Genomic DNA, 25,921 nt, shown 5'->3' on the forward strand with positions numbered 1-25,921 from the left:
ACAGTGGGGTAAGTCTTGCCGACCTGTTCGCCGACAAAAAGGAGGTATGACTCCGTCCTACCTCCCGGCGTTTCCCACATCTAGTAATGTGTCAAATTTTAATGTTTAATTAATTTTTTAAAATCGTTTTATTTTGTATTTTTTTAAAAAATAATCAGAATTGTCATCATTATTACTTTCCCGGCTGTTATAAGTATAGGCCTATAACAAAGGAAAAGAATGACGATCAGTCAAAAAACGACTCTCTCAGATTTTTACTCTTTTGGACTCGGGAAGCCTCAAAATGTAGAGAAGTGCAAACGGATGTTAGAATGTGTACAAACTGATTTAGTTCAACCATTTCAAGCTTAATAACTCCTGTGTTAAACCACCCGACTCCAATTCAAAATCGTGCCTCCTGTATAGTCTAACATTCATACATACAGAAAAAAAAAACTGAATCTTTTGCATATCTCGACATTTCGTGGTGCCCTGAGTCCAAAAATGCAAAAATTTGGGGTGGGATCATTTTTTGAACGATAGCTACACTTTTCCTCTATTATATATAACAACATAAAGGTAAAAATTATCGTATTGACTCATTACTTAGAGGAATATTTTAGCTTTGGAATAAAAAAGTTTCTACGTTCTATCTTTATTAGAACTACCAGTATATTTATCGATGTTAATATTCTGAGGTCACATGATGACGTCAGAATTTTCAGGCCTACTTTGTTAACAAGTCCGCCCCTAGTCGGAGTCGTGTAAAAATCTACCGACTCCACAGCCCTGATATTAACAAACAGTTAATTCATGATAAACAATATTTATAAGGAAATAAAGCTTAAAATATCATTATCAAAATGGTATATAAATAACCATAGAAAAAGCTGAAAAAAAGTTGCTAAATTAAACACAATGTTTATACAAAAAACTAATTCATTAAGAATCAATTTATTTAAAAACAATTATAGTGTTTCAATATAATAATTTCATATATATTTTTTTAATCTTTAATGTGTCTAATGTTATACAGTAGAGTCCTTAACTGTAAACTTGGCTTAATGTCAACTGAGAATAATGTGTTACCAAAAATGACAGGTTTTACAGAATAGCAAGGATGATAATCTAAATACTGCAGTAAATTTTGTAAAGATATTATATATGCAAATTCATATATGTATTACCTACATACCAATAATGACCATTTCTATTTATAGCTAAATTTTAATTAAAAAAAAAAAACTATTGACTATTGACTACTCAATGATTACTTTAGAGTAAGTGACATTATCCCCCATGACAGTTTGCAATGACACCTTGGAAAAAAGGTTATATTCTTTGTTAACTTGTAGAATTGATGCTATTATCAAGAGTTGCCAATGAAGAATGATAACTTAATAATAGGATCAAATAAGCTAGAGGTAAAAATTAGATTAACCACATTTTTTTTCTTTTTATTATTATTTTTGAGTGACCCAGAAACTAAACTCTTGATAATTCAACAAGTTTTATGGAATGTCTATGTTTTAAGTGGTTTTCCAGGGTGCCGAGTTTAAATATTTTGGTCCGTTTTTTTGAGAAATTTGATTAGTTGGCAGATTACCAATTGACATTCAGCTGTGAATGAAACAGTTTGTCAGTGCTAACTTTAGAAAAAAAATGATATGATATCTTAAATTTTTTAACATGTATTTTCAATTGGTGTCTACTTGACCAATGAAACTGTACCATTTTGTACCTTCTGAATATCATGAAAAGTATGACAATGGTAGGCTGAAATAACCAAACTACATGCTTTTCATGTTTGTTATATTTGATTTATATAACTACAATGATTATCTTATGTAAGAGTTTATCACACTGAGTGATCAATCTAAACACATTTTAAAAATTCTTTCTGCCTCTACTGTACACAATTTAAAGAATTTTAAAATGTTTTAAACTGGGCACTCAATGTGATAAACTCTTACTTAAGATAACCTTTTGTAAATATAAATCAAATACTATAATATAATATAATAGAAGGGTTAGAATTACAAAATAATCTAATAATCTTAATCTTTGCTGTTATTTTTTTGCCTGAGCAACACTGGGCTCATCTGCTAGTTTATATTATTTTAATAAAGAGAAAAAAGATTTTTTTGTTTATCAACATTTTATCTTTCATTACTTTAATCTTATTATATTTTGAACAATTATAACTAATTATGAGTATTAATAAAAATTGTTAATTTCTTTTCTGATGTTTAGTTCTACTATTCAGAAAGATTTTTCTCAAGAAAATAGGCTTTATAAAAGATATAATTTAATTAATCTTTTTAAAATGTATATACTACTAAAATTATTAAGTTTGAAAGGATATTAAAAAGTAATTTTATATCATTAAATATGACATTTATATTTAATTATAAATCTTACCTTTCACTTATTTGATACTGTATTTCTAATCTGTTGATAGTATAATTGTATGTAAACATCCTATTTGATTTTCCAAGAGCATAATAACTAGTACCTTGTTTTTGGCATACCTAAATATATGTACAAACAAATACATCAGCATTCAAAATTCTATTATTATTAAAATAATTACTTAAAATAAGTTTAGAATTGATCTTAATGCTTCATATAAAAAAAACAAAATTTTAAACAATAATCATCATCAATATTAATCTCAGAAAAGCTAAAAGAATTATGCTAAAATTTTATTTTTAACTTCTTATTAGGACCACAATAAGAAATAGATATATCAAAATAACCGAGACTTTGCATCAAGTTAAACTTTGTATATTTAAATAAAAATTTTTTTCTATAGAAACTAAAATTTATATTACAGAAAGAGAAATTCAATTTTAATTTTATAAGTTCTTCATTCTATATTATAATATAGAATTCTGTAATAGTTTTTAACAAATTCTTAAATTCATAATCCATAAACTGCAATATCACTATATTCTGCCTTTTTTTTTTAGCTTAGTAATAATTTTTAAATTGTCAAATTATTACATTAGTATTTATGTATATGAAGGCTATTGAACAACTGAATAATTTCATAATTAAAATCTAAGCAAATATGTAATATTAATGTTTGTTGTAAGTATCAAAAATTTGTTATATTGTTAGAAAGAGTAATTAAGCAAGCATTTACACCATTAAGTAGATAGATATCTAAGTGTTCCCAACCAAATATTAAACTGGATCAATAATTTGTTTAGCTTACTATGATAAACTATATACTGGAAAAAAAACTTGATTATTACATGGCCCATCATTGGCCAAGCAGTTCCATTCCCTGAACACTGGGAGTTCAGTTGTGGGTTCACACCTTGCCAGGACAGGCTAGCCACATGGAGTTTTCTCCACATCTGTAATGCCTGAATAGGGGCCAGTTACCCTTAAAAAGACTCACGGAAGGCATCCCCCTAGACAGATCGCCTAAGTGTTGCATTGCCATAACTTAACAATACAAACATAAATATTACATTGTTTTTATTTGTTGAGTGACACCTAGACTTCATATCCTACATCCAATTTGTTTTCAAGAAATTTAAATTTTATAAAATTTGAATAAAATAGAACTACAAAAATACCCAATGTTTTGAGAAGCTTAAATGCTACATTACTTAATACCTTGTATTCTATCTTCAAACAAATCCTTCCTAATTTTCTAGCCAGAGATAAATTAATCATTTTATGACAGAATACAAATCAAAGATGAAAATTGTTTCTATTAAACTCTAATACTAAACTCTTTGGAACTAAGAGAAAGATCTACTTGATTAAATAGTGATCTTTGGTAATTTGCAATTAGGTTATAATTACTTGGTAAAAAGCCAAAAAGACCAAGATATATAATTGCATCTAGTAAACTTACTATGAATATTTAGAGGTGTATTTATAATTACAAGACCAAATTTTGTATGTATTTGGTTTAATGCAAAGCTTGTCTTTCTTTGAAATATTATATAACTGTTAAGTGTAAAAATACTTTTTTCTTACTGTTCAACTAAAATATTTAAGAAATTATTTAAACAACAATAAATAAAAAATTACTTACTGTAACATGTGAGCAACCACCATCCATGCTAAATTCATTACAAGGATTAAAAAAATATACAGAATGATCTTTATCATTTTTAGCTTTTGCAGACCACCTGAAAATAAATGTTATAGACTATTAATAATAATAACAACAAAATTTATTAAGTTTGCAATCTTGTATACAGGGTGTCCAATGTTAACTGGTTCCACACATCGATTGAGTAAATTGCTGTAATTTTCATATTGAAAAAATAGAACAAATGAGACAAAAAATTAGACTAAGAAATGTTTTTAAAACAGTTTTTTTTCCACAAAATGTTATAGACACTTGCATAACCAATGCTTCATCATTTAAGGAGATCCAATTTTGTAGAATACTCTGTATTACAAATATGTTAATGTAAAATATTTGATAACAATATATAAAAAGTATTATTTTTAATAAATTTATAAAACAATTACTACATTAACATATGTTATATATACAATAAATAATATGTTATTAAATTTAATGTGAAATATATATTTATATTTTTATAATTACACAGTTAAAAGTACAGACAAAGCTTTAATTCCACATTTTTTTCCACAGAAATACTACTTTATAACTTAATTTATAATCATCAAAATTTAAATGATGTTAATTGACAAAAATAATGAAAAAAGACAAAGTTAAACCATGTGTAGGTTCAATTGTTATGATTTATTTATATATTATATATAAATTAATATATATGTTTTGTTTATAAACAGAAGACATCATCATTTTAATAATATAAATAAATAAATAAAAATAATGGATTTACAACCATATTCACTAACCAACATTTCAAATCAAAAGTCAAGTAATTTGAGATTTTTTAAGCTTATAATTCTAGATTGACTTAAGAATTACTTTATTTTTCATACTCAAAAAAATCTTCAATTGAAGTTGAGATCTACGTTAGAAATTCTCAAATCTGTTTAAATGCATCTGGACATACCTATGAATTATTATGTATGGTTGAACTGCATTTATACATTTTTAAAGGGAACTGAGAAATGTATAAAATAGATGAGAAAAACATACAGGTGAAACTACTTTTGAATTGTGAAGTGAATAGTCATCACAAAAGTGGGACACAGCACAAATTAACATTGTACAACTGAATTTGTATGTTAATTCTCAACAAACAACTTTCAATTTATTTTATCTATAATACATTTGAATAACATATAACAGTAAAATTAAAATGGTAAAACTAAGTCACGTACTTTTAAAAAATTGGTCAAGTTTTGTTTGTTGTTTTTTTTTTTCAATGAACATGACATGTACTAGTATGTAATATCAGTTTTTTCCACTAACTCCAGCCACATGAAAAAATGAAGAGTCATTCTAAAGGTTAGCTCACACTACAAAATGTGGAAAGAAAACATCTCAACATGTTGGACTAGAGGACCAATTTGCTAAATGTCAAGCAATTGGGCATGGCATCACACATTACCTATTATTCACTCTGTTTTTGCATTTACTAGAAATTTATTGTCAGTATGGACTAACCAAAAGTGAATACATAATTAGCTTTTCCACTTTTTAATAATTGTTTTAAATTTTTCAATTTTAAATGAATAATGCATAAGTAAGAAAAAGTGCTGGTATGATACCAAAAAATATAAGTGAAAAATCATACAGATGAAAAATGTATAACTGAAGTGTTTTATAATGGAGAAAATGTGGTGCAGAAAATATTTAACATATACAGTAGAGAGTCGTTAATCCGAATCAATTGGGGACTGGGGAGGTTCGGATTAGTGATTTGTTCGGATAACCAATTGTGTACGAAAAAATATATTAACCTGTCCGATGTTCAAATTTTTCTCTTTTGTGTGTCGCTTCATGTTGAATTTTCATCGATTTTAAGCCTAACAAAAATTTTTATAATAATAATCGAGGAGGCCATCGTATCGTTAAAAATTATTTCTTTATTTTGTACAAACAAAATAAATATATTGAAGAATATAAAAACATGAAAATTATACTTTAAAAGTAAATCTAGTATCTAAAACGTTCGATCCAGCACGGCACAGTCCGACTGAGAATCGTTCGGATAACCGGCGATTCTGATAACCAGGGTTCGGATTAATGACTCTCTACGGTAATTACGAAAAATAAACATTATATAACTGTAGTTTCAAAATTATATGGATGAACTAAATGTGTAGTTTCAAAATTGGAAAAGTACTGTAAACAATGGTTCTCCAGGCTGACAAACAGCCTTATTAGAGTATATTTTCAGTGACATGTTGTGCGGATATCTTTTCTTAGACACAGAATATGTAATTTCAGAAGCAAAGAATCACATCCATACAGGAGATGAATCCTCCTATCGACATAAGGAAAATACCTTTGTTCTGCTACTTGATCAGGCTTTAGTTAAGCTTCATTATTGCAGATTTTAAGGACTAATTTGTAATACATTTTAGTCAGTGTAGCCATAATTGCACTATATAGCGAAACATTCATCATAAACTACAAAGACAATCACTCATACATTTAAATGCCGTGCAAATGGTAAACAATTCTAACAGTAAATAAAAAAAAAAAAACAATACTTTTTTTTGAGAAAGGGGTATTATTGCAAATTATTAAACTTTTTATTATCTACTACAGGGATGGGCAATCTTTTTCTATGTAAGGGTCACATTTCACAACTTTTGAACTGACGTAGGCCGCATATGAGAGAAAAGAGAAAAAAATATTGGTAAATCACAATTTTTTATTCATATATAATGATAAATTAGCACAGGTATACTTAATTTAGCTTTTGGAACTGATGTAAACGTAATATATCAAAAATATTTGGTTAAATATTAGTCACTGCTAGTTTTAAATTGGTTTCAATGTATCTGTTAGCTGGTTTCTTATTTTAATTTTTACTAAATTCATTGCAGAAAAATTATTCACATACATATGATGTAGAAATAACATTTGAATTTTTGCTGCATATTTTCTTAAGCTGGGAAATCGATATACAGTATTTATTCATATTTAATGCGGCTCACATTATTTTTTGCGGCCTGCGTCGCATGCGGCCCGAGGACCGCAGGTTGCCCATCCCTGATCTACTATATAGATGATAAAAAAAAAACAAGTACAGAAAAAAGATAAAAATAAAGAACATAAAAGAGACTGAACTTAATAGTTATCACGAAATTATAATGCCATACCATAAAATAGTGAACAATTACTTTGTTAATAAAATTTGAAAATCAAATGGTACTCAAAATTAATAGAAAATAGAGTTGTGTGTATATTTTCTTGCTTTTGTGAGAGATTTTGGATTATCATATTTTCATGCATGTAACCTACAAAAAATTCCTTGAACATAGCAAAACTTTCATATACAGTAGAATCCTCTTAATTGGGACATGGGACTAAACCATTTTGGCCTAATTAAGCGAACTCATAATAAATTCTGAGATAAAATATGTAAAACGTAGGTAAATAAATAAGTAGGTAAAAATAATAATTAGGTACTCTACCTATTTTAATACATTATTAAACCAAAATACAGAAAATTTGAACTATAAATTTACCAGACTCATGACGATAGATAACTGATTCACATTACATTAGTGTTGTCAAATATTAGTAGTGACGTATCTGTACAAGGGTTGACCAATCCGCTCTTGATCAAACAATCTTTCCTTTCTCCCTTTTTAGTTACATGTCTGGGTTGGTCCAAAAGTCACCTTATGGCCTTTTTTTTAAGCACAATTTCCTTTACTTGCAGATGGGCCACTTCGGTGGGAGCATCTGTAGAATTTGCCAGCTCCAGATGCTGGTCCCAATGATCAGATGGCTGCTGTCCAAGTCTAGACGTAATTACGCACACAACACTTTCCAAAGGAACTCTAGCTGTCTTCCAACTTGGTTGAGAGATCTCAAAACTTATCCAGGGGTCTTTGTCGCTTCGCTTCAGGATCGTTTGGTCCAATCCGGAGCAGGTCGGTAGCTTGCATTCAGATCTGCCTCAGACAGGATCCCAGTGTGATACGTCCCACTAAGCTGACTCCTTCCGAAAAACCGAACTGCCTGAGCAAAAGACAAAATTGCTTTATCTCCATCAACCGTTAGGCCTACATAACTTTAGTGTACATAATGTTGACATATTTTCAGAAGATCCCTAAAATATATCAAAAATTGCTAAATTTCTTTTCTGCTACTGTCCCAATTGAGCAAAAGGCTGTCCCAATTAAATGTTTAAATTATGTATTAATTTATTAGTTAGGTTTCTGTTCTTTGAGATTTGGTCCAATAAAATGGCTGCAGAATTGATGGTACTCCACATCTTGCGAGAGGCCATTAAATTTCTCCATTGGTTATTCATAATGGCAATTTCAAATTGGCATATAATCTGTTCAATTGCATAGCCCACATCCTTTCCAAACTGTCTTTTAAACACAGCTAACTTGCTGGTTATATGCATAAAAATACAATAATTTATGAAATCACACATGGCATCAACTATGAGATGATGATGATTATTTTATTAATAGTATATAGAATACTGTTCTTTATGACAACACAAGTATGATGTATTAAACATTTTATTATTATAAATGTAATACATACAACAGCACAAGTATTTATTAACATGAATTTCATAAAATAATAATCAATCTTCAAATATTATATACAATATTTGTAATTTTTAAATATGGATCAGAAATCATTTTAACACTAAACGAAAACCACCTTTTTCTATTTCTAACTCTTCATTTTATCTCTATCATGTGAATATATCTTTGTGTTTGTATAATTAATTGCATCAACAACAGAAGGAAATTCATTTAAAGCAAAATGTTTGGATAAATAATTAACTTGCACAATAAAAATTACAATTAACAGCTGGAGTTAAAAAATAAAACAATTCATATTTATAGCCAATCATTAATATATAGAGTAGGGTATCCAGGAACTTGCATCATTTTTGTTCTTGTAAAGGAAAAAGACATTAATATGCCAGAACATATCTTCAAACCAAATATAAAAATGCTATATTTTAATTAAGATTGAACAGATTTTCAAAAAATATTCTGTGCTATTTGAATGTTTGAAGTATAGTATATCACTGAAACATGCATTTTAAAACATAAAACCTTTTATGAAATAACTGATGTTAAAATAAAAGTATGACACAATGTATACAGTCAACTCATATAAATACAAATCGCTAGAAGAAAGTAGGTTGTTTGTTTTATCAAAAAATCTAGCAACAAGAGTTGTGTAACATTCCTGGCTGTTATGAGTTTTTATTTAAAAACACTTTTATACTATTAAGCAAAAAAAATAACATGTACGTTGTAAAGTACTTATCCATTTCTATTGAAAACAAGTGAAAAAAAATGGCCCGTTACCGTTGGTGAAACTATCGGTTGAAACTTACGACTGTTAACCTAACAGGTACTTTACGTGGGTTCGCAGTTAGAAAGCCAGGTCTGGACTTGTGGGCTCCGAAAAAAAATTAAATTCTAAGTTGAGATCAATAAAGAACAAAACAAGTTTTAATATAAACTATAAAATAGCACTATATACAAGTAGTAAAATTCAAAACAACAATTTATTCGATAAAGACAAACAATTCTCAAAGACTGACAAAATTTGAGATAACTTATCTCCTAAATTCTACTATCTTAATGCTATTCCCCTTTGAAATCTGACAAGGTCAATCAACTTATAACTATGTACAAAGAATCTTAACCAACTAGAATCTTATCTGTCACCTCTTATAGAAACCTTTTCTAGCCAAAACGCCTTCGAATCCAACTCTTTCAATCTCCAAGAATTCTCTTTCTATCTATCGCTCAGGAACTACTTCGACTCACCTCAATTATCTCCTTGGAATCTCTCTTCGAACGCTCTGGAAGCTCACCTTGTCCTCCATCTCGAACATGGCTTGTTTTATGTTGTGAGGTGACATCACAATGATTCTCTGGAACCACCCCCTCATTTATATATTTAATGTCTAACAATCTTTTTTCTTTTCCCTGGCCAGCATTTTTCCCGACAATTTCACCAAATCCTTTTACATAACTTTCTATTAAGATTTCTTACACGTTTGAGATGTCTTTGCTTAAGGTTTAGTGAGTCCTCCACATTAGTGCATGTGGGGTCTCCCCCCACTCTGCAGAACTTCCTTTGAACTTCCGAGTCGGGAAAGCACAATTGCACGTTAGTTTTTCCTACGGCACTTCATCGAGCAAGTAAGTTGGTTCTCCCTTTTTTTTTTGTTTGTTTGTTACTTTGGGTGAGTAAGGGAACCTTCACCCTAACTAAACATAATCCCCAAAATAAAATAGAATTAAAGAAAATAAAAATAGAAATAAAAATACAGCTCAGACTTGGTTCCTTACACCATTGCCATCTGTTATCAGATTTTCTCATAAAATTTTTTTTTTTTTTTACAAAACTCACCCTTAACTTCAAAATTAAACTTTTTTCCATTTTAACATAATTAAAAAGTTTTTATAATAAAATCTGTTATAATAAATTCTCTATAAATAAAATAATAAAAAAATCATTGTGTATGGCACCATCTGATAACAGATGGTGCCATACACAATGTTTTTTTTTTCTTAATAATATTAAAGTTTATTTTTTTAAAATAAAAAAACTCATAAGAGCCAGGAAAGTTATGCCAGGAAAAATATAGCAACTCTTGTTGCTATATTTTTTCCTGTTCAAGATTTTTTGAAAAGGTAGAAAATAATTTTTGGTGCCAAAATAGTAAAAAAAAAAAGGAGTCAAATTTGGCATCACTGTATACACTCCCATATGCAAATTAGCATGTGTTTGCATTGGACCACATCTATCTAAAAGATTGGGCATCCTTACACTTTAACTCTTATTTTTTTGAGTACAGTAGAATAGTCTGCTAAAACCAGATGTTTGAATTGCTGTATAATCAAAGTTGTCTTTACTTACTAGGAGAAAAAAATCTATTCCACTTAAAATGGAAAATTTATTACACTTCTACTTTTTATTGTTTATATTAAAAAATGTAAAAAGCAATCATTATTGGAAATAGGGTTATTTCTTGGGGTTTGTAAATGTAATTTACAGTTCGGTTTAACAAATTGTGAAAAAATTTTTGTTTACTTTATCGCATGAAAATTAATGTTGCGACAATGGCATTTGGCCAGGGCAATGGAAAAATTTGCTTTACTGGTGTTTGTTTTAATGTGAGTCAAGTGTATATATATGATATATGAAATAAAAATTAAATTATCAAGTTGATTCAAAAGTTCCCAGACACAGACATAAGATACAAAACTTTATTGATGACTAAAACACAAAGACATGGTCATTCCTTGAAATAAAGATCACTGTTAACTATAGCCTTGATCCATCTTCCTGCAAGTTGATGGATTCTTTGGCAAGACCACTTGGCTGGTTTTGATGCCAAAAACTCACAAACCCCGTTTTCAACATCACGTACCGTATTGAAGAAACATCCTTGCAGAAAATGTACTGTAAGGAACTGAGTCCGAGCATTATTTTTATTTTATTATTATTTTTCGTTTTATTCTATTTTGTTTGGGGCTTATGTTTATTTAGGACGAAGGTTCCCCACCACTCTCTTATTAGTAACAAAAAAGAAGATAAACCTACTCACAAAGGAACGAGCGCCGTAGGAAAAAAAATCTTGCGCACTTGCGCTGCCCAGCGGAAATAAACAGTCTGCAGAGAAAAAATGGAGGGGGGAATCCCCACACTCACTAGTAAGGAAATACTTACTAAACTGTCATAACATCCCAGAAAATTGTGCTAAATACTTTGTAAACGGTTTATAAGCTTTTGTCAGAAAATTAAAGCTGCCAGAAAGAAACTTAATGTTAGAAAACTAAGTATGTAAATAAGGGGAGTAACCCAGCTGAATTGTGACGTCACCTCACAGCATAAAACCAGTGCGCTAACCGAAGGAGGAGGAGGTGAATTCCAGAGCAAGGTGATTCCTGGTTGAAGCTCAGATTGAGAATTAGGCGATCCAAGGTGTTAAAGAGGAATTTGATTGGACAATTTGACGATAGTGAAAAGATTGAGGAAACAGGTTCCTAGTATAGTGAGGTGACGGATAGACGTTTAGTTCGTAGTTCCTAAGTATTTGTTTTGTCAAATTTTCAAAAGGGAATTAAGATTAAGTTAAGCTAAGTAGCTGAGTTTTATTGTCGGGTTGACTTGTTGATTTTTCGTTAATAAATTTTGTTTTGGATTATAGACAATTGTACATAGTAAATTCTATTTACTAATTAAATATATTTGAAACTTTTGACTTGATATTTGTCGTTATTCTTACTAATTTTTTTGGTGCACGCGTAAAAGCCCAGGCCTGGCAAACTAATCTCGAATCCACGTAAAGTACCTGTTAGGTTAATGAAAGTTTTACCGGCCGCAGTTAGTGTCGGTTTCCTAAGATACTAAAAATAGTACTTTACAGTACCAACTATCAGAAGAGGTGAAAATCTGATGGAGCAAGGTTAGGGATGTACGCTGGGTGAGGCAAAACTTCAATCCCCTCCATCTCATTAACTTTCTTTGGAACACTCTGAAACAATGTGTTAGAGCATTATCATGCTGCAGCAGTATACACCTTTGAGTAAGCAATGCTGGATAGTGAGTGTACAGAACTTCAAAATACCTATTCCAGTTGCTCAGCATAGAGGTTGTCATCCACAGCCCAGCCATTAGGAATCAGCTCCCGATGCATTAGATCATTCAAATTCCACCAAATGCACAGCATGATTTTTTGTTTAAACTGTCCTTGTTGAACCCCTACACCTGGTCAGAGCCACTGGTTTCCTCTGTTAGGATTTATGAAAAAGATCCATTTATCATCTCCCATTATGATCCTGTAGCAGAGCCTGTTGTCTTTTGGATATTCCTCTGTGCCTGCTGCTCTGTCAGTTCATGGGGTACTCTCAAGGTCTTCTACTGTGAAAGCAAAGATGTTTCAAATGCCAAATAATAGTTGATTGTGAAGCCGAGTTTGGCAAACAGTCAGTGAATGCTGCTGCATGGTTCCTGTTGAATAGCTTGAAGCAGTGCTTTGTCATCAATGGTCAATAGTTGTCCAGACCGAGGCTGGGGTTCCCAGAGTTGAAACAGTGGAACCATTCAGTTGTAGTTGTCTTGCTCATCAGGCCTGGGCCTTCAATTTCAAAAATTTTCTCTGCTGTCACCCTTGCACAGACCTTTGTTTTCAGTAATGATGCAAGATGCCTCAAATGATGAGTTTTTAGTCAGTAATTCTTGTGGAAAACAATATTTGCCAAAGGAATGAACACAATAGCTCTATAAAATAATAGTATATGCTTTGTTGATAATCAGGATGCTCTGTGTTATCACCAACTCATTTGCATTCACAACAGTGTTGCTAGTGATAGAGATCTTTTTCCCAAAATTGTTATCAGTGTTCGGGAACTTTTGGACCATCCTGATAAATAGCCATTACATAACATTAACAATATTGTAAATCATTAGTTCTTAACAGAAAAAATAAAGTAACAAAATTTTAACAGCCTTCTATCAGTTAATAAATGATTCATCAGTCTATAACATCCACATCCACAGATCTAAGCCATTTCCTTCTTTGCATTTGTTTATAGTGGCTGATAGATTGCAACTATTATTGGCTCCTAACAAGCTGTTTTTCAACACAAAGTATAATTTTTACTTCTCCATTTTTTCTTATTTTATATTATAGTATGTGTCACATTTTAAAAAAAAATTATTCTCTAATTGATTATAAAGGTAATTCTAGGCAAGAAATACCTCCCCAATTACTCATTTAAAAAAAATGTTATAACAGATAAAAAATAGGTATTACAAAGACAATGAATTCACAAAGGATAAAAAGTATAAGGAAAATTCAGTAAAATAATATATATAAAAATAAATCAAAAAATGGATGGTTTTAAAACAATTAAAAAATAATTGCAAATAATAATAAAGATTAACAAAATAGTCTTATATCATATAACATTACACTTTCTTTTTTTTACATACTTTTGTTTTATCATAAAATAAAACATCTTATGAAATTATCTATGATTTAAAATGCGAGTTTTAGTAAGATACTTTGAACATTCAAATAATGCTGTTAAAATATTTTTGAAAACTTTCATCATGACTTTACAAAATACAAACATCTATGCCAACAATTTTTATATAATGTGTGATTTTTTTTGTCCTTATATCATTTTGCCATCCCCCTTTTTATTTTTTTATATATTTCTTGTTGTTATGTAATTTTACTTGTATTTTATTGTAATCTTGGGTAATTTTGTTACGTGGGGGTGGAAATCTTTTGCCCATCGACAGTTCCAATTAAAGGTAGAATAAATAAATTATAAACAACTGAATATATTGGGGTTACTAAAGAGAAAATTGAGCTGAAGAATTTTTCAATTCACAACATTACAAAAGAAAAAGTAAACATTTGATAAAAAATGCTTTACTTTGGAATGAAGATAAATTACCTCTGAATTTTAAATCTTTTAGTAAAGTTCTAAAATGATTCCTCGTTACTAAAAAATCTTTTGAACAATTAGAAATTGCCTGCTTCTTAAAACGGAGCATTATTATTTTCCATTTTTTGTGTTTTTGTTTTATTTTCTGTTAAATGACTTGTTTAAAATATCAAACTATTCCTTCTGGAGTCTCCAATTGAGGTAAGTGCTATATATCCACTAATTATACCCAGAAAAAATTTTTGAATATAATGACATCAATCTGCAGCAACCAAATTCCACTTTCCTTCTACAATCCTAAGACACTTCATTAACCAATTCACAGTCTACGCCTTGATTTCCATCACCTGCAAATGCAATCTCTAAAAATTTAAACTTCTCCGCCTGCCTCAAAATAGCTCCATTTAACTAGAGAACACATTAAACAAAATTTCTTGAGAATATCAACACTTCAGTATTCACATCCTTATTTTTGTCTCGGCATTAGTACAAACCTATCAAGTGCATACTAAACATTGCCCTGTGTAAAGTTCAGTTTTTCTGCACAAGCACCCAGTGCTATTTCTCCTGAACCAAACTTTACCTCAGAATCAGTAGAGATACACATCTGACCATTCTGCGTTACTAACCAAAAATGTTACCAAATAAGTAATAAATAAATAATAGTTTATGAAAAATAATGCAATTTTAGGATTTAGGTCTAAAGTTCGTTTCTGTAATCAGACTAAATTATTATGGAAATCAAAACCTAAATTTCAGTTATGGTTTAGATCAGAAGTGAGAAAACTATAGCCCGCACATGTACTGCTCATAACAATGTTCGTGGTCCTTACAAAATACATGTAATAAACACTATCTTGCATGTCCATTTCATTCTTCCTATTAATAAAATCAATTACATGTGTGAGCATGCATAAATATTATAATAAACAACACAGAACTATTCGTGACAATTTCAGGTTAAATTTACCTATGGCGGCAAAATGGCGGCGCTTCTGGTAATCTTGAATTAGGGCATTTAGTGATGATGTTAATAGAGGGAGCTGTCTAATAATGTGTTTTGACTTATGTAAATTTATCAATCTAACCATGGAATGTGTTCATGGGTTAATATGCAAATGAATAAGTATGATGTCGTTAGTGAAGTTTTGTCGTGGAAATAGTGTAACCTTTATGGAAGTGTTCTTTACAATTATCTAACAACCAAGTAATTTAAGTGAAATTTATTTGTAATTTTTTGTTAAACAATACATTCATTGTTAAGTTTAGGATTTGGTTAATAGTAATAAGCTAATAATGAGTTATGTCGACATTAATTCCGATGACTTTTGGTCCAGATGCACCACCCGTAAATTTTACCAATTACTGGAATCAGATTATTCGGAATTGAATTTGGATCAAAGGATTGATAATGATTTTAAATTTGCTGTAATGTTAGGATTACAACATATTGAGATGTGTGCAATTTATGTTCAAAACCGTGTAAAATAGTCTATCAAACTGATAGAAATACACATATGTTATGATGTAGTAATTGCAGAAATAAGTTTTCAGCTTGTGATAGAACATTTAAGGTCAAATGTGGTAATATTTCTTGGCCGGAATATTGTCATTTATATGGCATTAGTGGAGACTGTGCCCGCTGCTCCTGTTTCTAATATTAAGAAAGAAAAAAAGGAAAAAGAAAAAACAAGGCAACAAAACAAAGAAAGTGAATAATAATAGGAAGAAAAGATCATCAACATGTACTATGAAGTCAACTTCAGTAGGGAACAAATGTTGGGATAAAGAAAAAGATGATCAATAATGTAAGTAATAATTATGGTAATTCATTAGAATAGGTTAGGTTAGAATATGCATCTCCACTGTTTCTTTTCTTGTTTGCTTTTTTGGTTACTATGCAGTCTCAAATCACGTTCAAAATGGCAACCAGAAGTGCTGCCATTTTGCCACAGTAAGTAAACTGAACCTTTTTTCATTACATGCCATTTTTAAATGACACAGTATAATGAAAATTTAAAGGTTAATGTTACCCTAGGTATCGAGATGGCAGCTTGTCTTCGATCCCAGCAATCAGAAGACAGGGAACAGTGGGAACGCACATTCTAACCTGACCTAATACCCTATTCACACTGTACATTTTAAGCGGGATTAAGATTTAAGCAGAATTAAGTTAAGTCGCATTGTCGAAAACAAGATTAACTACTCGTTCACACTAGGTAATTAAAGCGAATTATTCGCTTAGCCCTCAAGTGGGTGTACTCAATATTACATTTTAAATAAAATCAAACTTTTGCTTATTTTTTGTAAATCATCATAAATTAATTTATATTTAGTAATTTAAATTATAAATAACTTATTTAAAGAGCATAAGACGTTAGTTGGGAATTATTAACATTTATTATCAGTGATGTCGTTGTCGTTGGCAACACGATTCTCTCAATCGTGTTGCCAATGTTTATATCACTTTAGCGATAGAACAGTGATAAGAATGGATTTTTGACAGAAATTTATATATATATTATTTTTTTCGTAAACAAGAAATTTATATTATCATTTAAACTTCTTGTACCGAAGCAGCTTAAACATGCTAACAGAGAAGAGTATCGTTTGTCCGAACATTTGTACCTGCACATCTGCTTCCGCCATTATTTTTGAACTTCTGACGGACCTCGTGGAAAGCTTGAAGCGACTTAAGCTCCTTTGAGAAAGCGATTTAAGCTGAGCCGGTTGTTTGTAGTTAAACCGGTTTAACGTTAAGTCAGTTCCGTTCATATTTCATACCTTAAGCTGGCTTAGTCATTTAAGCTGGTTTAAACTGTACAGTGTGAATAGGGTATAACCTAACCTATTCTAATAAATTACCATAATTATTAGAATAGGTTAGGTTAGAACGTGCGTCCCCACTGTTTTCTTTCTTCTGATTGCTGGGATCGGAGACGAGCCGCCATCTCGATACCTAGGGTAACATTAACCTTATTTCTTCTTCCATTTAAAAAAAAGGTTTCCCTTCCCCAGTTTTGATTATCTCTGCTGAAGTCTCAAACAAAATATGTGGTAGCTAACAACAATCAATAACAATTAACTACTCGTTTAAAGATGAAAGTTAGCAAATAGCAGATTAATAGAAAGCAATTCAAACAGCTGTTTCGATAAGATCTTTATGTTTACTGTTCGTTTACAAAGCAAAAGCAAATTGAAAAATTTATTTACGAGCATTAAGTTCCTAATAACTAAAAATTAATATATTTTTCAATATATAACAATCTAAGTATTGTATATGCCAATATAATTTAAATAATTTTAATTGATAAGTACTCATTTATTGGGTCAGTTTTTTCAATCCAGTAACCAAACCATTGCTCATAAGTAAAACCAGAAACGGCACAGCCAATAATTACTTACTGCATTTAATAGAGAAAGAAAGAAATTACTTTCTTTACCTGTGACTTAATACAAATAAAACGTGACAAATATTAGTTTCGAAACTCCCGTTTCAATTCAGCAAAACTGATTATTAAGAATATTGGTACAATTAAACTTTAAAATAAGATAAAATCATATTTATTAAATATCAAACTACTTTATAAAGATTTAAACATGAAATTATAATACGGAAAAAAACAAGGAAAATTGTCACGTGTTTGACATTTACTCATTTTTCTACGTACTTGTCTCCATTTGCAGGCGCTACAGAACTCAGATCTATGATACTTCCATTTTTAAATTTGCACGAGCAACTCCTAAGTGGCATACAATAATCATCTATACCGATAACGAGAAAACAGTTTAACAAAATGTATAAACTAATACTCAAAACATCGCATCGTTTCTTCCTAGCAACCGCCATCTTTCTTCGTTTATAATCTCGATACCGCTTAATATTTATAAAAAGAAATTAGAGAAAATATAACTTGAAATTAAAAAAAAATTAATTAATAGATTAAATTACGAAATTAAAAAACTTTACTCTGATTTATTTAATAATATTTTAAAGTAAAAGAGCGTATTAAAATTTTTCAATGCGGTATAAAATTATTTTAAATATATATTTTTTAAAATTTTATAATAGTAATAAAGAAACAATTTATTATTATCTATTTCATAAATTATTTTTAATATATTAAAAAATAATTTATTTGAAATTTTAAAGATGGCGCTAACTGTCTGGTAAACACGTGTTAGTTGTTTTGAGAAAGGAAGATTTGTAAATGGCTCGTGGATTCAATCGTCGCAAAAATCAAACACGGAAAGAAAGAAGAAAAAATGAACGAATTGCTAAAAAAGCTAAGAAACATGAATTTTTTATGAAAAAGGTAATTTATATTAAATTTTAAAATAGCTTGAATTTAGAAAGAATGAATCTTTCAAAATATTTTAGTTAGTGAATTGGTATTATTCGATAAAGATTTTTTGAAAGAATTACCGAATTAAATATTAGAAATGATCAAAATTTTTCCAAAGAAACAAACATTTTTGAAGTTTAAATAAGAATTATTTAAATTTGTATCTTTATTGCAATATTAATTAAATATGTGGTCTGTCTACAATTGCAGATGTGAGTGATGCTGTAGGAGAAAAAAAGTCAAAGAAACCGCACTTCTAAATGGACCCTTCATAAGATATAGCCTCTTGAAATCAGCTGCACACTATTGTGAACTGCATCGTGTGCTCTGCTAAGACTGTCATGTTTAACTATTTAGCCCACGTGACTATGCTGGCTTTGAGTAGTCCACTTGACTATTCGTGGAATACTCGATGTTATATAATTATAGGGGGTGTGAGAGATTGTCTCATCCGGGTGCTGAGGTGTGAGCAATAGTGAGCACCGAAGCACATGACTACATGTAGTGCATCGGTTAAGGCTTGTTATTGCTTGCCTTGACGACAAAGCATGGAGAATAGGCAGTAGTACTAGTTCAATGAAAAAACTGTTTTGATCAGTAGAAGTTAATTCATTTATTATTTTGCAAGCATGATGTCCACGAGCAAGATGGCAACCAGAACTGCCACTATTGTGTTCACAATTGGACCATCTGTGAGATGTGGCAAACATCTCACAGATGGTTGGCTGTCAGACATCTTTATTCTTTGATAAATATGAGAATGTCTGATCACCATGCTGTGCTGACTGTTAGGCTTAGGGGAGCATGCAATATGACTCCACATAGCACTAGGTGTAGGCTTTAGACTAATTTTGGCGGGCTATATTTCGCAAAGAGTCATATTTAGAGGTATGGTTCCTTTGATTGTTTTGCTCCTATGGATATGCTTTACAGCTCTGTTAAGGACCCAACAGTGTCATTCACATAAGCAATCTTACTGTATATCAATGGGGTTGTCCTATTTTAAAAACTAAAGTAAAACAAATAAAAGTTGCAAAATATACACTTAATTTGATTGAAAATATCTTTACATAAATTAATCAGATTACAATATCTATAATGTATATACAATATACAGTACAATATATGGTATTGTGAAGTTTGCTGATGGGGAAGAGGTGGAGGTTAATCACTCTTCTTGTCAATATGAATGAAAGGTACAAATGTAATGAGGGGTGTTGTCAACACTCAGACAGCCACTTTTACATAACAAGCTGTTTATTTGGAAAGCACATAATGCTTATTCAAATCCAGCTAAGAACTTCTTTCCTCAGTCAGAAATAAATGTAGAAAGTTCACTGTTGTCATTTATCTAACTGCAGTCAGTCATATTTTTGATGGAAAACAGATGGCCCTGGGGCAGACTGGCTGGAAGTTGGCATAGTTAAGTGAAACAAAGATGAAGCAATGAAGATGAAGTCCAAGATGATAAGGAAAACAACAAAGAAGACAAACAGATTAAACAAGGGAGAAGTGACCACACTTTGTCCTTAAATTTTGGAGTTTTTAAAAGATTTCTCCTCAAAATTCTGAATTTGATTGGTCTTGATTTTTTCTTTCCATCTCCTGATTGGTCCCTTTTCTGTTTCCAGGTGAAATTAGACAACCAGATAAGGTGTAGGAAAGATCACTCTTCATTAATCAATTAGACACCATTCAAATTCATCTGCAAATGTTGATCAAACTTTGAAACTTTTGCTCCTATCTCATGTGATATTTTCTTTTCTGACACCTAAGAATTTTTTTGTTTTTCTTTTAAAGGAATGCTACATTTTCTCATTTATTTCTAAATTTTGTCATGTCTATGAGTGTCAGAGTCAAGCTTGATTTTTCTGATTGACATTCTAAACATCCCAACCAGTTAGTTTGCATCAACTCATGACCTCAGAGAGTCGACTGTATTCTTTATTTAATATCTTCACAACAGATCTATTTCACACATTTTTTTTATGACAAAATATTTTCTTAAATGAATTGAATTTGAGACAATTTATGAAACAAATCTTTAATTTTAAAGACATAAAAATTAAAGAAAATTAATTATTTTCACTTTTCCCTAATTTCTCATCTGTATACTTTTATTATTAAAGAAATGATTTTGATCTTTGTAATTAGTTTTTCAGTAATTGGAATTAGATTGGTTTTTGTAATTGGAATTAGAAAAGTAAAAACTTTTACTTTTCTAATCCAATTACAAATATTTATAGATATAAACACAAAATATACTGAGTATAAACTAAGATGTTGAGTTTTACTATGAAATTATTAATTGGTTGAATTTTTAAATCACAAATTAATATATGAATTAGATAAATTTATACAGATTTTTCAAATTTTCTTTTATGTAGAGTTCTCAAATCAAACAAGCTATTATTAAAAATGCAACAGAAAAGAATGAGATTACTCCAGTTGTTAAAAAGAAACAACCAAAGTTGCCAAGAAAGTCAATAATGGTTTGTTTTATCTGAAATTTATTTAACTGTCTTAAATATTTTTAAAGAATTATTGTTAATTTCTAATATTACATTCTTTTTACTGTATCAAATATTTTAAATTATGTTTGTAGATTGTAAGTTAAAATATAATTGAAAATAATAATCTACTTTTTACAAGTTTAGTTAAGTATCTTTCATAGAGTTGGGTGATGGAAAATGTTAACAGAATCAAGAATTCTTTTTGGATACTGCAAAGATAGATTTTAAAAAAATTTACAATTACGGAATGTAATTATAATTATAGTAAAGTCTTGATCATCCAAGATATTAGAGAGGTTGTGGCCGAAGTTTTTAATGCGAAAACGTGTACGTCGGACATTCAGCGCCGCCTTCCTGTAAGCCTAGAAGTTCGACAATGGCATTTGGAATGTCAAGCATGATTCCATTGACTTTCCAAATGCCATTGCCAAACTTCTAGGCTTACAGGAAAGCGGCGCCGAACGTCCAACGTACATGTTTTCACGTTTAAAACTTCGGCCTCAACTTTGCTATTGTAAGCATTTACAACAAATAAATCAATTTGATTTTCCACTCATTTTGTGTTGGATTTTGTCATTTACTATATTCAGACAAATTACATTTTTATCATCATTTATGAACTTATAATTAAATTATGAAATTTAGTCATTTTGAAAATTAGTTAAATTTAATATTCTTTATGATACAAATCAAAGTATGATGTTATATAAAGTGATTGTTCTATTACAAAATCTTTTCACAATGTAGCTTACAACATTTACAATAATGTTTACTCCAAATATCAATGCAAATTTCATTAAAGAATAAAATATTTTATTATATTGTATTTTAATTTTATTTATATAAATTTTTATTGTTAGAAAAATGATGTTAAAAAAATACAGTTACAAGAAGCTATTGCAGAAGATAATAAAGCTATTAACAGACTTGAAAAACAATTGAAGTTAAAAAACAGAAAAAAGAAGATACCAAAATCTTTTTATGATGATGGTTTAGGATGTATCCTTTTTGATGAAAATAGAATTTTATTTGAGTCTATAAAATTTTTGTTTTAATCCATTTCATTTTATTGGTTTCTTTCAGTCTCCTGTTAAATATATAATTTCTTTGTAATCTTTATTCATAAAACTAAAAATTTTATGGAATCAAATAATAATTTGGTTCTTAAACTTAGTTTTGTATTTAATCTTGTTGATATAACTTCCATATCAAATGAGATAAGAAACAAAAAAATGTTTTATAACAACAATCTTATAATGAAAATTGATTAAACTACAGAATGTTCATAATTTATTCATCTAATTAAGAAACTCAATAGAGGAAAAGCTACCAAATAATGAAAAACAGTTAGCTACTCGTTATTTATTAACTTTAATAGTTTTAACTCACACTGGGGTGTAGAGATACATAATTTACTTGATGAGAAATTCTTGAATTGTTGGGTCAGATGAGACAGACCAATTGCATGGTCATTAAGATCCCCTGAAGACATCCCCTTGATTTATTTTTGCGGACCCACATAAAACAAAGTATATGCAAAAAAATAACTAGTGTGGAGAAATTAGGATAAGTTCATGTCCTCTTAGGCATGTACAGTACTTTGTGACTAGAGGGCAATCCAGCACAGATTATTCTAGATATATTGTGAAAATTTTATTAATAATCATACACATTAATATTATTTACAGGATTGTCCAGGCTATGAATAGGGTCAGAGTAGAATTTAAAAAACATTTAGAGAGAAGTCAAGTATAGATTTGATATTCTGGGAGCAATAAAAGGAATGTGTCGAAGTTTACTAATAAGTCATCTTGACCCGAAAGGTTTGTAAAAAACTTTTTGAGTTAACAAACAATGTGTTAACTGTTTTTAGATATCCATTATAGTTTTTTCCCTCTATTGAGTTTCTTAATCAGATGAATTATGGACACCCTGTATACTTTTTGTTTTTGTATGACTTCTTCTTTCATTGTGATATTTCAGGTATTTGTTTATTTTTAACTAAAATGATTATTTGTAAAATACTTAAAGTATAAGTAGCACATCATGTAAAATAAAATAATTCTTTATGAATGTCTTTGTTAAAAATAATTTTACAACATCTAAATTTAAAATTTGAGCTAGAATTTCTACTGTCATTCCATTTTTTTAAAGATTTTTAACAAAGATATCATAATAAAACTTCATTAAACATTTTATTAATGTACATTATATAAATAATCAATAGATATTTATATTACTATTACACAAACTAGGTAGCCCAATAGTTCAATTAACATTAACTCACTTAAAATTAAACTTTTACATTTTTAAAAAGCAGGCAAATTTATAAACAAAAATTAATGAAATTATTAAAAAGGTTAAATTTAAATTTGATTGTCTTTTGTGTGTGACAACACTAAAACAATTTTTACAGTTATGTCACAAAAGAAAAAAAAAGAATTGTAATTAAGGGTTCAAAAAATGCAGGAAACATTAAATAAATAAATTATTAAAGACAATTATAAAAACTAAAACTAAATTAATACTAAATAAATTAAACCAAAAATTAATTAAAACTAAAAATAATAATTAAATTTAAAAATAATAAAATAATTAAAACTCTAGCCTTTACACTGAAACCAAAAATAAAATAAAATAAAATTAAAACAATGTGTTTAAAAACTATTTAAAAGTTGTTTTGAAATTTTTAAACTGTAAATCAAAATAATTTTTAAATTTTAGTTATTTGTATCTGGCAGTGGTGGAACATTTTGCTTTTAGTATACTATACATACACATAAAAATTATTCAAAATAATGTAAAACTAAAACTAAATCTGTATTCTGTATATGACCAAAGGTTATTATTCAAAAATCAAACTTAAAGAATAGTTGCTATGGGGGCAAACAAATAGCTGTCTCTTCAACTCCAAGTCCATGTCAAAAGTGAAGTCTTTTTGTATCTCCTATCCCTTCACAATTTCCTTCTTTTCCCTTTCTTAACCCTTTGCACAAATTCATGCAGAGTCCACAGAGGAAGTTAATGGGTGGTCCTTTCAAGAAACGAATTGTAGACCCACCTGGGACGTAATATGACATACTTACATACTGCTTTTTTCTAGTGTTGGTTTCAGTTTCGGTGGGGACGAAACATTTTGCTTTTAATATATATACAGATTATTGTTGTGATTACAGATTACAGATATATAAAGAAATATATATTTATACAAATGTAAATGTAAAACTTTTGCATATTAAATTTCTTTAACTATATTTAGATTTGCTTGAGATAATAGATAATTCTAATGAAACTTCAAAGAAAGAAGAAATATCTTCAAGACTTCACAGTTTAAAGAAAATAGGCAAGAAAGAAAGAAAAGTATCTTTTCAAGACAACAATGAATTTGATGATGATATGGATATTAAATCAGAAGTTGAAAATGATGAAGAATATGATGATGGTGGTGGTGGTGATGAAAGTGATAGTTGCAAAAGTGATGATCATGAAAATGATAGTGGGCAGAGTGAGAGCAATGCTAGTGGTGTTGAAAATAATTTAGAAGATAATGATAACATTGAAAGTGTTAATGAAGATGTAGGTGATATAAAAGACAATGACAAGCAAAAAAAGAACAAGTCAAAATTCTGGGAAGATATTTATGGACGTTTGAGAGATAAAGAAGGAAATATAGTAAAAACAGAATCAAGAAACTTGGGTGAAAAATATATTCCTCCAGCAAAACGATTAAGTATGACCACCAGTACTAAAAAAGAAAAACAACTTGAAATCATACGAAAACAATTAAGAGGACTATTAAATAGGTGATCATTCATTTATATAAAATTTGATAAAAATTTATTTTTAACTATATTAAAATCATTAATTAAAATAATGTATATTACATACATAATAAGTAGGAATAAGTAGCTTTTTCAAATCTAGTTTTTTTTGCTAATGTTGTCTTGAAAACTGTAGGAAAATTTAAAATTTTGTAGTAAAACAAGTAATTTAAAAAATGCTTTCAACATAATAAAAATTGTAGGTTTTACTTTTAGCCATTACCAAATTAGAAATGCTGTAACTTACTCATAGTCATACTAAGGTCACAATCAAAAGCATCTCTGCTTTTTTTTTTTTTTTTTTTTTTTTGCACCATACAGTAAAAGCAGCTTGAAAATCAAATTCTCTTTGAGGTGAACCACTGATTGATATACTCATCAAATTGCTAACATTTATTACATCTAGTCTGTTGTGTATTGGGGTTTTAATGATATTTATTTCACTAAAATCATGTTCACAGTCAACAGTATGTACTGGAATTGCAAAGGCATATTCTAAAATCAGGAACATATGAGGAAAATCAAAAACTAAGTCATTTAGGACCATTAATTAATTAATTGGTGGATATCTGAGAGACAGAGATCCTTGCATCTGCTGATAAATATTCTTTTAAACATGCCCCATTCTACAAGCAACTCAGTCTTCTCTACATTTAGTTGTGACTGCAGGAAAGTATGAAGCTATAATATTTATTTCCAAAGTCATAAA

General features: G+C 29.4%; 2 protein-coding genes across 2 annotated transcripts in view; one reads left to right on the forward strand and one right to left on the reverse strand.

Annotated features, from left to right (window-relative positions):
• Window positions 1-18,397, reverse strand: part of LOC136971746 (cation-dependent mannose-6-phosphate receptor-like) — a 31,061-nt gene extending 12,664 nt beyond the window's left edge. Inside the window, exons 1-3 of the mRNA XM_067266244.1 lie at window positions 18,204-18,397; window positions 4,037-4,133; window positions 2,401-2,510 (exon numbers count right to left, since the gene is read on the reverse strand). Of these exons, the coding sequence (XP_067122345.1) occupies window positions 2,401-2,510; window positions 4,037-4,133; window positions 18,204-18,382 (386 nt within the window). The 5' untranslated portion in view covers window positions 18,383-18,397. The remainder of the gene's footprint in view (window positions 1-2,400; window positions 2,511-4,036; window positions 4,134-18,203) is intronic.
• A 310-nt stretch (window positions 18,398-18,707) lies between these two features.
• LOC136971730 (nucleolar MIF4G domain-containing protein 1 homolog) overlaps window positions 18,708-25,921 on the forward strand; it is a 29,458-nt gene continuing 22,244 nt past the window's right edge. The window contains exons 1-4 of the mRNA XM_067266226.1: window positions 18,708-18,848; window positions 21,266-21,370; window positions 22,252-22,390; window positions 24,651-25,194. Coding sequence (XP_067122327.1) covers window positions 18,744-18,848; window positions 21,266-21,370; window positions 22,252-22,390; window positions 24,651-25,194 — 893 coding nt within the window. The 5' untranslated portion in view covers window positions 18,708-18,743. The remainder of the gene's footprint in view (window positions 18,849-21,265; window positions 21,371-22,251; window positions 22,391-24,650; window positions 25,195-25,921) is intronic.

Source organism: Centruroides vittatus, unplaced genomic scaffold (genome assembly GCF_030686945.1).
Source record: "Centruroides vittatus isolate TY-2023 unplaced genomic scaffold, ASM3068694v2 contig_2696, whole genome shotgun sequence".
In the NCBI taxonomy this organism is placed as follows: domain Eukaryota; kingdom Metazoa; phylum Arthropoda; class Arachnida; order Scorpiones; family Buthidae; genus Centruroides; species Centruroides vittatus.